General features: G+C 43.2%; 1 protein-coding gene across 4 annotated transcripts in view; it reads left to right on the forward strand.

Moving 5' to 3' along the window:
- The window catches only part of LOC139264306 (uncharacterized), a 66266-nt gene that overhangs the window by 47039 nt on the left and 3873 nt on the right, over nt 1-15354 (forward strand). For all 4 annotated transcript variants that reach the window (XM_070880552.1, XM_070880553.1, XM_070880551.1 and 1 more), the window contains 2 exons: nt 927-1086; nt 13348-13486. In XM_070880552.1, the coding sequence (XP_070736653.1) occupies nt 927-1086; nt 13348-13486 (299 nt within the window). The remainder of the gene's footprint in view (nt 1-926; nt 1087-13347; nt 13487-15354) is intronic.

The raw sequence follows: 15354 nt of genomic DNA on the forward strand, positions 1-15354 counted from the left end.
TGCTGAGTTATTTTTAGTACCAAAAGGTGACTGTTTCTCTTGAACACCTGAGGGCATCCTATATACGTAATCAGTAAATTGAGTTTAAATAGCTGGACACAAATCTGCCAAGTAGCATGACCTTGGTTTGATCCTTGGGAAGCTATAATAGTTGCAAGTTAGAATTGATGGCCCTGCTTGCCACGTGCCCATATTGCACACTCCAGCAGGGATACGGAGCCTGTTTTAATCCATTAATGGATGGATTTGCATTTATATAGCGCCTTTCCCTACCTCAGACATTCCAAAGCACTTTACAGCCAATTAAGTACTTTTGAAGTGTAGTCACTGATGTAATGTAGGAAGTGTGGCAGCCAATTTGTGCACAGTAAGGTCCCACAAACGGCAATGAGACAATGACCAGATAATGTGTTTATTTGGTCATTACTTGGTCATTATCACATTGCTGTTTGTGGGAGCTGGCTGTGCACATATTGGCTGCTGCGTTTCCCACATTACAATAGTGACTACACTTCAAAAGTACTTCATTGACTATAAAGCACTTTGAGACGTCCAGTGGTCATGAAAGGCACTCTATAAATGCAAGTCTTATTTAAGTGTTATTGGTTGAGGGATAAATATAGGCCAGGACACCAGGGAGAACTCCCCTAATTTTATTCAAAATAGTGCGGTTGAATCCTTTACGTACACCTGAAGGGGCAAACAGGGCCTCGGTTTAACATCTCATCTGAAAGACAGCACCAAGACAGTGCAGCATTCCCTCAGTACTGCACTGAAGTGCCAGCCTAGATATTGTGCTCAAGCCCCTCGAGTGGGACTTGAACCCACGACCTTCTGACTCTGAGGCGCGAGTGCTACCACTGGCCATGACTGACATAAAATAAATATGTATCATTTCCTAATGAATGTTTTTTCACTCCCAACAGAATAGTGATTATATTTATTATTGTCAAAATCTTCTTCTACATCTGCTGGTATCGCTCACGGCAGCGACAACTAGATGCTTATCTGAGCAATCCACGCAACGCCCAGATAGTAATTGTTGGGGGCAGGGCCTACCTACATCAACTCTGTGAGCGGCAAAATGTAAGTGACCATAGTTCTCTGCTTCCTTCTGAAAGAGAGAGTTGCGTGTAATTTGAATGAAATGCAAATTCTTGCGGTCTAACTTTGAGACGAGGATGTTTTTGAAAAAGTCTTGAGATTAAATAAAACCACAGTATTCAAGGTGGGTAATGAAGATGGGGAAGGGCAGAGAGAAGGGGGAAGAAGGCAGTTATAGGCCTGATGCTTCCTTGTTACCTATCGCCCTCCAAATACTTCATTGTAATTGGCTGCCTCGACATTCTGTGCCAGTGTGGCAAAAGGGTAATTTTTAGTGATACCAGTGAAGTCAAAATAGATCTTACGTGTTTTAAGTCAATGATGGCACAAGTCTTCCCTCTGAGGTATCTAGCTTTTTTATGTGGGCCTTTTGCAAAATTTGGTATTTTAATGTGTATTAATCTTTAAAGTATTTCATAAATACTTATGAGAAGCATTAGCTATTACAAGTCTGAGTTGTAATGCATGCTGTAGCACCAATGTTGAAATAGTTGCTTGTGGTTTGTTCAGGTTTGGTTTGGTAGTCACCCTATGATCTGTTCCTAAAGAAATGCTATGGTTTATTTTCTTAGTTCTACTTCATAATGTTAACTAGCTGACTCTTAACCCAGCATCCTGTTTCTGTAGTCAATTTTCTGACCATAATTTTTATCCCCTTCCAATTTAATGGTGCAGTATCTTTATACCTCTCATACATCTTCAGTACAAATCTTGCAGATTTAAGTAATGCCACCTACAGTATCTGTAATTGGACTGGATGGAGCCATTCCCCAGCACTATGATCCCTCACCTTAATTACTGCAAATTAGTACAGGTGCAGAAAATGCGCAATTGGTTCAAAGCAGTCCACCTCATCTCATAGATTCATTTAGCACAGGAGGCCATTCAGCCCATCGTGACTATGCCTTTGAAAGAGCTATCCAGTTAGTTCCACTCCCCCACTTTTTCCCCATAGCCCTGAAATGTTTCATTTTTAAGTATTTATCCAATTCATAGAATCATAGGACCCAAGTTTCCACAAGAAAAAAAACGGGCGCCCCTCCGAGCTGGGCGCCCGTTTTTCGCGTCTAAAACGGCGCCTAAAAAAAAAATCGCGATTCTGGAGCGTTCTGCAGCTCCTTGTCTGCCTGGCGCGGCGTGCAATGGGCGGAGCCTACACTCGCGCCGATTTTGTAAGTGGGAGGGGGCGGGTACTATTTAAATTAGTTTTTTTCCTGCCGGCAACGCTGCATGTGTGCGTTGGAGCGTTCGCGCATGCTCAGTGTGAAAAAATACATTGCCACTCGGCCACTTTTGTAGTTCTTTGTAGTTGTTTAGTTTTTAAAAATTTTTTAATAAAAGTACATTGCCATCAGCACAGAGGCTTCTTGTAGCAGTGAGAAGGCTGCAGGAAACCTCAAAGTTGAGGCAGCCGTTTCCCGACGACCTCCGCCTTTTGCCGTCGCGAAATGGCTCCTCAATTTCTGAGGCTTCCTGCAGCCTTCTCTCTTTCCCGCCAGCGGTGTGGAACGGCTCCATTCCCTCCCTTTCCCCCCCCCTTGCGTTCGGTTGGCTCCCTCCCACCCCTCGCCCGCGTTCGTCGGCTCCCTCCCCCCCCCCCCCCCCCCGCGTTCGGTCGTCTCCCGCCCGCCCGTGTTCGTCGGCTGCCTTCCCTCTTTCCCCCACCACACCCCCCCCCCCCCCGCGTTCGTCGGCTCCCTCTCTCTTTTCCCCCCCCCCCCCCCCCAGATTCGTTGGCTCTCTCCTCTTCCCCCCCCTCCCCCGCGTTCGTCGGCTCCCTTCCCTCTCTTCTCCTCCTCCTCCTCCCCCCCCCCCCCCCCCCGTTCGTCGGCTCCCTCCTCCCTCTCCCCTCCCCCCCCCCGGCCCGCGTTCGGTCAGCTCCCTCGTTTTGTGAGGCTTGCTGCACCATTCTTCCTGGCTGAAGCACTTTCACAGGTAGGAAGATGGTTTATTTAATCTTTTCCTTGCTTATAAATGTTTATTCAGGTTGGATTTATTTGTATAAGTATAAATAAGGATTGATTGTAGAATTTAATGACTTCCCCCCCCCCCACCCCCCCACCTCGTTCTGGACACCTGATTTGTAACCTGCGCCTGATTTTTTTAATGTGTAGAACAGGTTTTTTCAGTTCTACAAAAATCTTCACTGGCTCCATTCTTTACTTTAGTTTGGAGTACATTTTCACTGTGGAAACTTTCAAATCAGGCGTCAGTGGCCGGACACGCCCCCTTTTGAAGAAAAAATTCTGTCGAAAGTAGAACTGTTCTACCTGACTAGAACTGCGGAAAAAAAATGTGGAGAATTGCGAATTCTAAAATAGTCCGTTCTCCACCAGTTGCTCCTAAAAATCAGGCGCGAATCATGTGGAAACTTGGGCCCATAGAATGGTTACAGCATAATAGGAAGGCCATTCGGCCCGTCAAGCCCATACTGGCTCTCTGCAAGAGCACTTCAGCTAATCCCACTCCCCTGCCCTTTCCTCATAGTCCTGCAAGTCTTATCCTTCAGTTGCTTGTCCAATTCCCTTTTGAAAGCCATGATTGAATCGTCTCCACCACCCTTTCAGACAGTACATTCCAGATCCTAATCACTCGCTGCGTAAAAAAGTTTTTCCTCATGTCGCCTTTGGTTCTTCTACCAGTCACTTTATATCTGTGTCCTCTAGTTCTCGACCCTTCTGCCAATGGGAACAGTTCCTTTCTATCTACTCCATCTAGACGCCTCATGATTTTGACCCCAGCTTCTCCAGTCTATCCATGTAACTGAAGTCTCCCATCTCTGGAACCATTCTTGTAAAACTTTTCTGCACCCTCTCTAAGGCCTTCACATCCTCCTCAAAGTGTGGTGTTCAGAATTGGACACAATACACCAGTTGAAGCCGAACCAGTGTTTTAGAAATGTTCATCCTAACTTCCTTGCTTTTGTACTGTATGCCTTTGTTTACGAAGCCCAGGATCCCGTATGCTTTTTTTTAACTGTTTTCTCAACCTGCCCTGTCACCTTCAACGATTTGTGCACATATAGCCCCGGGTCTCTCTGTTCATACACCACCTTTAGAATTGTACCCTTTAGTTTATATTGCCTCTCCTAGTTCTGCCTACCAAAATATATCACTTCACACTTTTCTGCATTAAATTTCATCTGCCACATGTCTGCCCATTCCACCAGCCTGTCTATATCCTCTTGAAGTCCACCACTATCCCCCTCATTATTCACTATACTTCCAAGTTTTGTGTCATCTGCAAATTTTGAAATTGTGCCCTGTATGCACAAGTCTATATATATCATTAATATATATCAAGAAAAGCAGTGGTCCTAGTACCGACCCCTGGGGAACACCACGGTATACCTTCCTCAGTCTGATAAACAACCATTCACCACTACTGTTTCCTGTCACTTAGCCAATTTCGTATCCATGCTGCCACTGTCCCTTTTATTCCATGGGCATCAACTTTGCTAGCAAACCTATTATGTAGTACTTCATCAAACACCTTTTGGAAATCCATGTACACTGCATTGCCCTCATCAACCCTCTCTGTTACCTCATCAAAAAACTCAATCAAGTTAGTTAAACACTATTTGCCTTTAACAAATCCATGCTGGCTTTCCTTAATTAATCCACCCTTGTCCAAGTGATAATTTTGTCTCAGATAATGGTTTCTAAAAGCTTCCCCACTACCAAAGTTAAACTGACTGGCCTGTAGTTGCTGGGTTTATCCTTGCACCCTTTTTTGAACAAGGATGTGACATTTGCAATTCTCCAGACCTCTGGCACCACTCCCGTATCCAAGGAGGATTGGAAGATTATGGCCAATACCTCTGCAATTTCCACATTTACTTCCCTCAGCATCCTAGGAGGCACCCCATCCAGTCCTGGTGACTTATCTACTTTAAGTACAGCCAGCATTTCTAATACCTCCTCTTTTTAAATGTTCTATCCCATCCAGTATGTCAACTATCTCCTCTTTCACTATGACTTTGGCAGCATCTTCTTCCTTGGTAAAGACAGATGCAATGTACTCATTTAGTACCTCAGCCATGCCCTCTGTCTCCATGTGTAGGTTTCCATTTTTGTCCCTAATCAGCCCCACCCCATCTCTTACTACCCGTTTACTATTTATATGCCTATAGAAGACTTTTGGATTCCCTTTTATGTTGGCTGCCAATCTATTCTCATACTCTCTCTTTGGCCCTCATTTCATTTTTCACTTCCCCTCTGAGCTTTCCATATTCAGCTTGGTTCTCATTTGTATTCTCAACCTGACATCTGTCATACTTCCCTTTTTTCAGCTTCATCTTGCTCGCAGACCATCTCCTCTTTAAAGGCAGCCCATTGTTCAATTACAGTTTTGTCTGCCAATTTTTGATTCTAATTTACCTGGATCAGATCCATTCTCAACCCACTGAAATTGGCCTTTCTCCAATTAAGTATTTTTACTCTAGATTGCTCCCTGTCTTTTTCCATAGCTAATCTAAACCTTGTGATATTATGATTACTGTTCACTAAATGTTCACCTACTGACACTTGCTCTAATTGACCTACCTCATTCCCCAGAACCAGATCCAGAAATGGTTCCTTCCTCATTGGGCTGGAAACGTACTGATCAAGAAAGTTCTCCTGAACACACTTCAGAAATTCTTCCCTTTCTCTGCCCTTTGCACTATTACTAGCCCAGTCTGTATTAGGATAATTGAAGTCCCCCATTATCACTACTCTATAGTTCTTGCACCTCACTGTAATTTCCCTGCAAATTTGTTCCTCTATATCCTTCCCTCTAGTTGATGGCCTGTAGAATACACCTAGTAGTATAATGGCATGGCCTATAGAATACACCTAGTAGTGTAATGGCACCACTATTGTTTCTCAACTCTAACCAAATAGATTCAGTCCTTGACCGCTCCAGGACATCCTCTCTCTCCAGCACTGTAACATTCTCCTTAATCAATACTGCCACCCCACCTCCTTTCTTTCTTTCCTTCCCTCCTTATCTTTTCTGAACCTTGTATCCAGGAATATTTAGTATACGATCCTGGTCCCCGTTATCGCCACAGCATCATAGTCTCATATGTCTATTTGCACCTGCCGCTCACCAACCTTATTTACACACTTCGTGCATTCACACACATGCACTGTAAACCTATCTTAGACCTTCTCGTCTTCTCGCTTAGTCTAACCTCACCTAATACCGTACTATTTCTTATTCTAGTGCTACCTGTCCCTCCCAATCCTTTGTGCAACCAGTTTAACCTTGCTAATGCTACATCCTGGTGTTCATCCCCCTGCCAAATTAGTTTAAACCCGCCACCGCCTCACCCCCCCCCCCCCCCCCCAGTGAGGATATTGGTCACGGCTCCATTGAGGTGCAACCCATCCGGCCTGTACAAGTCCCACCTTCCCCAGAAACGGTCCCAATATCCCAGGAATCTAAAGCCCCCCACTCCTGCACCTTATCTCCAGCCATGCATTCATCTGCTCCATCCTCCTATTTCTATACTCACTAGCTTGTGGCACTGAGAGTTATCTGGAGATTACTACATTTTGAGGTCCTGCTTTTTAATCTCTTTCCTAGCTCCCTAAAATCTACCTGTAGGACCTTATCCCTCTTTCTCCCTTTGTCGTTGATATCAATATGGACCATGATCTCTGGCTGTTCACCCTCCCGCCTCAGAATGTCCTGCAGCTGCTCAGTGACATCCTTGACCCTGGCACCAGGGTCTATTAACTCAGAGATCTTGGGTCTGTGGCTTCATTCCTCCTTTTCAGTTAGACATCTCACCTGGCGCCTTCCTCTTCACTGAATTCCTGCGCTCACCAAATTCCTCCACTCGGTTTATAATCACTCCGTTTGCATTCCCCCTGCTCTGCCTCCTTGCTTTGTGCTCAAGCTCTTAAGAACATAAGACACAGGAGCAGGTGTAGGCCATACGGCCCTTCGAGCCTGCTCCGCCATTTAATACGATCATGGCTGATCCGATCATGGATTCAAGTCCACTTCCCTGCCCGCTCACCATAACCCCTTATTCCCTTATCGGTTAAGAAACTGTCTAACTCTGTCTTAAATTTATTCAATGACCCAGCTTCCACAGCTCTCTGAGGTAGTGAATTCCACAGATTTACAACCCTCAAGAAATTCCTTCTCATCTCAGCCCTTTATTCTAAGATTATGCTCAAGTTCTAGTCTCCCCTATCAGTGGAAACATCCTCACTGCATCCACCTTGTCAAGCCCCTCATAATCTTATGCGTTTCGATAAGATCACCTCTCATTCTTCTGAATTCCAATAAGTAGAGGCCCAACCTTCTCAACCTTTCCTCATAAGTCAACCCCCTCATCTCTGGAATCAACCCAGTGAACCTTCTCTGAACTGCCTCCAAAGCAAGTATATCCTTTCTTAAATATGGAAACCAAAACTGTACGCAGTATTCCAGGTGTAGCCTCACTAATACCCTGTATAACTGTAGCAAGACTTCCCTGCTTTTATACTCCATCCCCTTTGCAATAAAGGCCAAGATTCTATTGGCCGCTTTGATCACTTGCTGTACCTGCATACTATCGTTTTATGTTTACCTAAACGCACGCAGCATTCGAAATAAAGTAAATGAGTTGACAGCACAAATCATTACAAATGGGTATAATTTGGTGGCCATTACAGAAACGTGGTTGCAGGGTGGCCAAGACTGGGAATTAAACATACAGGGGTATCTGACAATTCAGAAGGATAGACAAGAAGGGAAAGGAGGTGAGGTAGCTCTGTTAATAAAGGATGATATCAGGGCAGTTGTGAGAGATGATATTGGCTCCAATGAACAAAATGTTGAATCATTGTGGGTGGAGATTCGAGATAGTAAAGGGAAAAAGTCACTGGTGGGCGTAGTTTATAAGCCCCCAAATAATAACTTCACGGTGGGGCGGACAATAATCAAGGGAATAATGGAGGCATGTGAAAAAGGAACGGCAGTAATCATGGGGGATTTTAACCTACATATCGATTGGTCAAATCAAATCGCACGGGATAGTCTGGAGGAGGAAGTCATAGAATGCATACGGGATTGTTTCTTCGAACAGTATGTTACAGAACCTACAGGGGAGCAAGCTATCTTAGATCTGGTCCTGTGTAATGAGACAGGAATAATAAACTATCTCTTAGTAAAATATCCTCTCGGAATGAGTGATCACAGTATGGTTAAATTTGTAATAGAGATTGAGGGTGAGGAAGTAGTGTCTCAAACGAGCATACTATGCTTAAACAAAGGGGACTACAGTGGGATGAGGGCAGAGTTAGCTAAAGTAGACTGGGAACACAGACTAAACGGTGGCACAATTGAGGAACAGTGGAGGACTTTTAAGGAGCTCTTTCATAGTGCTCAACAAAAATATATTCCAGTGAAAAAGAAGGGCGGTAAGAGAAGGGATAACCAGCCGTGGATAACCAAGGAAATAAAGGAGAGTATCAAATTAAAAACCAATGCGTATAAGGTGGCCAAGGTAAGTGGGAAACTAGAAGATTGGGAAAATTTTAAACGACAGCAAAGAATGACTCAGGAAGCAATAAAGAAAGGAAAGATAGATTACGAAAGTAAACTTGCGCAAAATATAAAAACAGCTAGTAAAAGCTTTTACCGATTTATATAAAACGGAAAAGAGTGACTAAAGTAAGTGTTGGTCCCTTAGAATGGATTTAATAATGGGAAATGTGGAAATGGCTGAGACCTTAAACAATTATTTTGCTTCGGTCTTCATAGTGGAAGACACAAAAACCATGCCAAAAATTGCTGGTCACAGGAATGTGGGAAGGGAGGACCTTGAGATAATCACTATCACTAGTGGGGTAGTGCTGGACAGGCGAATGGGACTCAAGGTAGACAAGTCTCCTGGTCCTGATGAAATGCATCCTAGGGTATTAAAAGAGATGGCAGAAGTTATAGCAGATGCATTCGTTATAATCTACCAAAATTCTCTGGACTCTGGGGAGGTACCAGCGGATTGGAAAGCAGCTAATGTAACGCCTCTGTTTAAAAAAGGGGGCAGACAAAAGGCAGGTAACTATAGGTCGGTTAGTTTAACATCTGTAGTGGGGACATTGCTTGAAGCTATCATTAAGGAAGAAATAGCGGGACATCTAGATAGGAATAGTGCAATCAAGCAGACGCAGCATGGATTCATGAAAGGGAAATCATGTTTAACTAATTGACGTGAATTCTTTGAGGATATAACGAGCATAGTGGATAGAGGTGTACCGATGAAAGTGGTGTATTTAGATTTCCAAAAGGCATTCGATAAGATGCCACACAAAAGGTTACTGCAGAAGATAAAGGTACGCGGAGTCAGAGGAAATGTATTAGCATGGATCGAGAATATGCTAGCTAACAGAAAGCAGAGAGTCGGGATAAATGGGTCCTTTTCGGGTTGGAAATTGGTGGTTAGTGGTGTGCCACAGGGATCGGTGCTGGGACCACAACTGTTTACAATATACATAGATGACCTGGAAGAGGGGACAGAGTGCAGTGTAACAAAATTTGCAGATGATACAAAGATTAGTGGGAAAGCGGGTTGTGTCGAGGACACAGCGGCTGTAAAGAGATTTAGAGAGGTTAAGCGAATGGGCTAAGGTTTGGCAGATGGAACACAATTTTCGGAAAATGTGAGGTTATCCACCTTGGGGGAAAAAAAACAGTAAAAGGGAATATTATTTGAATGGGGAGAAATTACAACATGCTGCGGTGCAGAGGGACCTGGGGGTCCTTGTGCATGAATCCCAAAAAGTTAGTTTGCAGGTGCAGCAAGTAATCAGGAAGGCGAATGGAATGTTGGCCTTCATTGCGAGAGGGATGGAGTACAAAAGCAGGGAGGTCCTGCTGCAACTGTACAGGGTATTGGTGAGGCTGCACCTGGAGTACTGCGTGCAGTTTTGGTCACCTTACTTAAGGAAGGATATACTAGCCTTGGAGGGGGTACAGAGACGATTCACTAGGCTGATTCCGGAGATGAGGGGGGTTTACCTTATGATGATAGATTGAGTAGACTGGGTCTTTACTCGTTGGAGTTCAGAAGGATGAGGGGTGATCTTATAGAAACATTTAAAATAATGAAAGGGATAGACAAGATAGAGGCAGAGAGGTTGTTTCCACTGGTCGGGAGTCTAGAACTAGGGGGCACAGCCTCAAAATACGGGGGAGCCAATTTAAAACAGATTTGAGAAGGAATTTCTTCTCCCAGAGGGTTGTGAATCTGTGAAATTCTCTGCCCAAGGAAGCAGTTGAGGCTAGCTCATTGAATGTATTCAAATCACAGATAGATAGATTTTTAACCAATAAGGGAATTAAGGGTTATGGGGAGCGGGCGGGTAAGTGGAGCTGAGTCCACGGCCAGATCAGCCATGATCTTTTTGAATGGCGGAGCAGGCTCGAGGGGCTAGATGGCCTACTCCTGTTCCTAATTCTTATGTTCTTATGTTCTGATGTTCATGCACAAGTACCCCCAGGTCCCGCTGTACTGCGGCACTTTGCAATCTTTCTCCATTTAAATAATAACTTGCTCTTCGATTTTATTTTTTCCCTGCCAAAGTGCATAACCTTACACTTTCCAACATTGCACTCCATCTGCCAAATTTTTGTCCATTCACTTAGCCTGTCGATGTCCTTTTGCAGGTTTCCAGAAAATTTGGCAAACATGACTTTCCCTTCATAAATCCATGCTGACTCTGCCTGACTGAATTATCCTTTTCCAAATGTCCTGCTACTGCTTCTTTAATAATGGACTCCCAACATTTTCACAATCACAGATGTTAGGCTAACTGGTCTATAGTTTCCTGCTTTTTGTCTGCCTCCTTTTTGAAATAGGGGCATTACATTTGCAGTTTTCCAATCTGCTGGGACCTCCCCAGAATCCAGGGAATTTTGGTAAATTACAACCATTGCTTCCACTTTTCCCTGCCGCTTCTTCTCTTAAGACCCGAGGATGCAAGCTATCAGGTCCGGGGGATTTATCTTACTGAGTACCACCTCCTTAGTGATTGTGATTGTGGTAAGTTCCTCTTGCCTATAGCCTCTTGACTATCCACTGTTGGGATATTTTTAGTGTCCTCTACCGTAAAGACTGATCCAAAATATTTTTATAAGTTTCTGCCATCTCCATGTTCCTGATTACTAATGCCCCAGTTTCATCCTCTAAGGGGCCAACATTTACTTTAGCCACTCTTTTTTCCTTTTTATATACCTATAGAAACTCTTGCTGTCTTTTTTTTTATATTTTGTGCTAGTTTACATTCATAGTCTGTCTACCCTTTCTCAATCATTTTTTGTGTCATTCTTTGCTGGCTTTTAAAAGCTTCCCAATCTTCTGCCCTCCCAGTAGTTTTGGCCACTTTGTATTCCCTTGTTTTTAATTGGATACCATCCTTTATTTCTTTAGTTAGCCATGGATGGCTATCGTTTCTTTTACACCCTTTCCTTATCACTGGAATATATTTTTCTTGAGTTATGAAATATCTCCTTAAATGTACGCCACTGTTCATCAACAGTCCTACACTTTAATCTATTTTCCCAGTCCACTTTACCCAACTCTGCCCTCATATCTTCATAGTCTCCTTTATTTAAGCTTAGTATGCTGGTTTGAGATCCAACTTTCTCGCCCTCCATCTCCTTTGAAAGTCACTATTGAATCTGTTTCCGCCACCCTTTCAGATCATACCAATATGCTGCGTAATTTTTTTTTTGTTTATTCTCTTTTCCCCCCCCCCTCCCCCGGTTGAAAAATACTAGCATTCCAGCCTACCACCTTTTATGCTTCCTGGCATTTTGCTTGGTGTGATGTTGATTTTGTGAAGGGAAGGAGAGGGGTCAGGTGGTCAACTTCAACTATCTTGCCCTCCTGATTCAAATGAGGTGTTTAGTGAAGTTGAGCAGCTCAGAATAGAGCAGGAAACAGGAAGTAGGATCACTAGTTTTTGGTTTAAATTGCAAGCAAGAAAATGGCAAATAATCTCTTGCTTTCAAAGTCAGATATGTGACTTTAGAAGATTGATAAAGGAAATGTGCAGGACACAGGATCTGCAATTGTCCAGTGCTGTGAAACCAGCAATGAAGATTCCATAAAGAACTTCCAATAAAAGTTTGAAACGACCCCTATGGGAGCTCCACAACAAATTGAAAAAACAGATGGGAGAACATCCGATGACGTGATTAAAAAGTGAACCCTGATTAAAAGCTACCATCTGTCTTGAGACGGAATCTAACTTGCTGATCCCAGTACAATTAGTTCAGCAGTCTTGGCATGAGATGGAGAGGGGTTGGAAGTGGAAAATATAATTGAATAATTGCAGGAAATGTTTGAGTAGGCAAAGCAGAATTCCAAAGCCAGCATCTCTTCAGTGTCCATGAACAAGCTCAGAGATTGTAATTTGATATCAGCATTCCTAAAACATGAGCAGCAGCAACTGGTATGGCAATACTAATTTGAGCAAACTGACTGTTTTTTCCTCTGAACTTGCGTGAATCTTTTCTCACCCAGAGTAACTGAGACAGTGGTCCTTGTTGACACATTAAATACAAAAGTCTCCAGTGTGGGACTTGCCATGTTGCGTATCTTTTTCTTTTTCCTTCTTTCTCCCATCCACATTGAAATGTTGTGAGTAAAATACCAAATAGCAGTGATTATAGCACAAACCTCAAAATAACCATAGGGCATATTGGGATGGCTAGTAGGAACATAACTATGTATATACATTTCTCTTATTTAGTGAAATTCTAATATGACAACAGTACAATGTTATGGTTGGCAAATTGTGTGATTTGATTGTGGAAGACTTCTGTCTCCACAGTTGCCTTCTGAAAAAATGATGGAAACGGGAACATTTAACTCCTTCATTTACTTGTATATGTATAATAAATTACACACTACCATATGTACTAAGGCTATAAGATTGGAACATCATAAACCGAGATAGCAATGAATCTGCCTCGATAGCATGCCAAGATATGTTTTGAAATCATTAGAGATGCTGTTGATTGCACTGTGTTCAAAATACATCTTGGAATGCTGATATGCTGTTTATATTTGGCTCTTATGATTGAAAGGTTAATCAAGCTGAAGCCAATAAGTATGGGTTTTGTCATTTTCCCCATAATTACACTTTTGCAAAAAAAAAATTGAACAAACTATATGCATTTAAAATCTTAATTTGCATCCAGTATTTTTTCATAGGATTTAGTGAAAGGTCTTGCTTACTATTGCTTTTGTTACAGAGTCCTATGTGGTACAGCTGGTATGGTGGTCAGGATGACAGCTCCATTGGAGAACCATCTGGGTCACTACCTCCTGCTCCTTCCTACAGCCAACTAGAAGTACCACCTCCATATGAAGCAGTGTCAAGAGGTCAAACAGGTACAAAGTTAATTCCTAATTCTGGAACTCCCGTAGTTTATACAAACGCCTAGTTTCATTCAGTAGATATAATGCTTTTTCCAAAAAAAGACATCTCCTGAAAGAAGTAAAGCTGCTGTCAACATAAAAACATAAGATATAGGAGCAGGAGTACGCCACCTGGCCCCTCGAGCCTGCTCCACCATTTAATAAGATCATGGCTGATCTGATCATGGACTCAGCTCCACTTCCCTGCACGCTCCCCATAACCCTTTATTCCCTTATCGCTCAAAAATCTGTCTAACTCCGCCTTAAATATATTCAATGACCCAGCCTCCACAGCTCTCTGGGGCAGAGAATTCCATAGATTTACAACCTTCAGAGAGAAGAAATTCCTCCTCATCTCAGTTTTAAATGGGCGGCCCCTTATTCTGAGACTATGTCTCCTAGTTTTAGTTTCCCCTATGAGTGGAAATATTCTCTGCCCTTATTGAGCCCCCTCATTATCTTTTATATGTTTCGATAAGATCACCTCTCATTCTTCCTATGGACTGGAGGGTAGCTAATGTAACACCACTTTTTAAAAAAGGAGGGAGAGAGAAAACAGGTAATTATAGACCAGTTAGCCTGACATCAGTAGTGGGGAAAATGTTGGAATCAATTATTAAAGATGAAATAGCAGCACATTTGGAAAGCAGTGACAGGATCGGTCCACGTCAGCATGGATTTATGAAGGGGAAATCATGTTTGACAAATCTAGAATTTTTTGAGGATGTAACTAGTAGAGTGAACAAGGGAAAACCAGTGGATGTGGTGTATTTGGATTTTCAAAAGGCTTTCAAAATTAAAGCACAAGGTATTGGGGGTAATGTACTGACGTGGATAGAGAACTGGTTGGCAGACAGGAAACAAGAGTCGAGTTAAACGGGTCCTTTTCAGAATGGCAGACAGTGACTAGTGGGGTGCCGCAGTGCTCAGTGCTGGGACCCCAGCTATTTACGATATACATCAGTGATTTAGATGAAGGAATTAAGTGTAATATCTCCAAGTTTGCAGATGACACTAAGCTGGATGGCGGTGTGAGCTGTGAGGAAGATGCAAAGAGGCTGCAGGGTGACTTGGACAGGTTAGGTGATTGGGCAAATGCATGGCAGATGCAGTATAATGTGGATAAATGTAAGGTTATCCACTTTGATGGCAAAAACACAAAGGCAGAATATTATCTGAATGGCGGCAGATTAGGAAAAGGGGAGGTGCAACGAGACCTAGGTGTCATGGTACATCAGTCATTGAAAGTTGGCATGCAGGTACAGCAAGCGGTGAAGAAGGCAAATGGTATGTTGGCCTTCATAGCTAGGGGATTTGAGTATAGGAGCAGGGAGGTCTTACTACAGTTGTACAGGGCCTTTGTGAGGCCTCACCTGGAATATTGTGTTCAGTTTTGGTCTCCTAATCTGAGGAAGGATGTTCTTGCTATTGAGGGAGTGCAGCGAAGGTTCACCAGACTGATTCCCGGAATGGCAGGACTGACATATGAGGAGAGACTGTTCACTGGAGTTTAGAAGGATGACAGGGGATCTCATAGAAACATATAAAATTCTGATGAGTTTGGACAGGTTAGATGCAGGAAGAATGTTCCCAATGTTGGGGAAGTCCAGAACCAAGGGACACAGTCGAAGGATAAGGGGTAAGACATTTGGGACTGGGGTGAGGAGAAACTTCCTCACTCAGAGTTGTTGACCTGTGGAATTCTCTACCGCAGAGAGTTGTTGATGCCAGTTCATTGGATATAATCAAGAGGGAGTTAGATATAGCCCTTACGACTAAAGGGATCAAGGGGTATGGAGAGCAAGCAGGAAAGGGGTACTGAGGTGAATGATCAGCCATGA

Source organism: Pristiophorus japonicus, chromosome 5 (genome assembly GCF_044704955.1).
Source record: "Pristiophorus japonicus isolate sPriJap1 chromosome 5, sPriJap1.hap1, whole genome shotgun sequence".
NCBI classification, from domain to species: Eukaryota; Metazoa; Chordata; class Chondrichthyes; family Pristiophoridae; genus Pristiophorus; species Pristiophorus japonicus.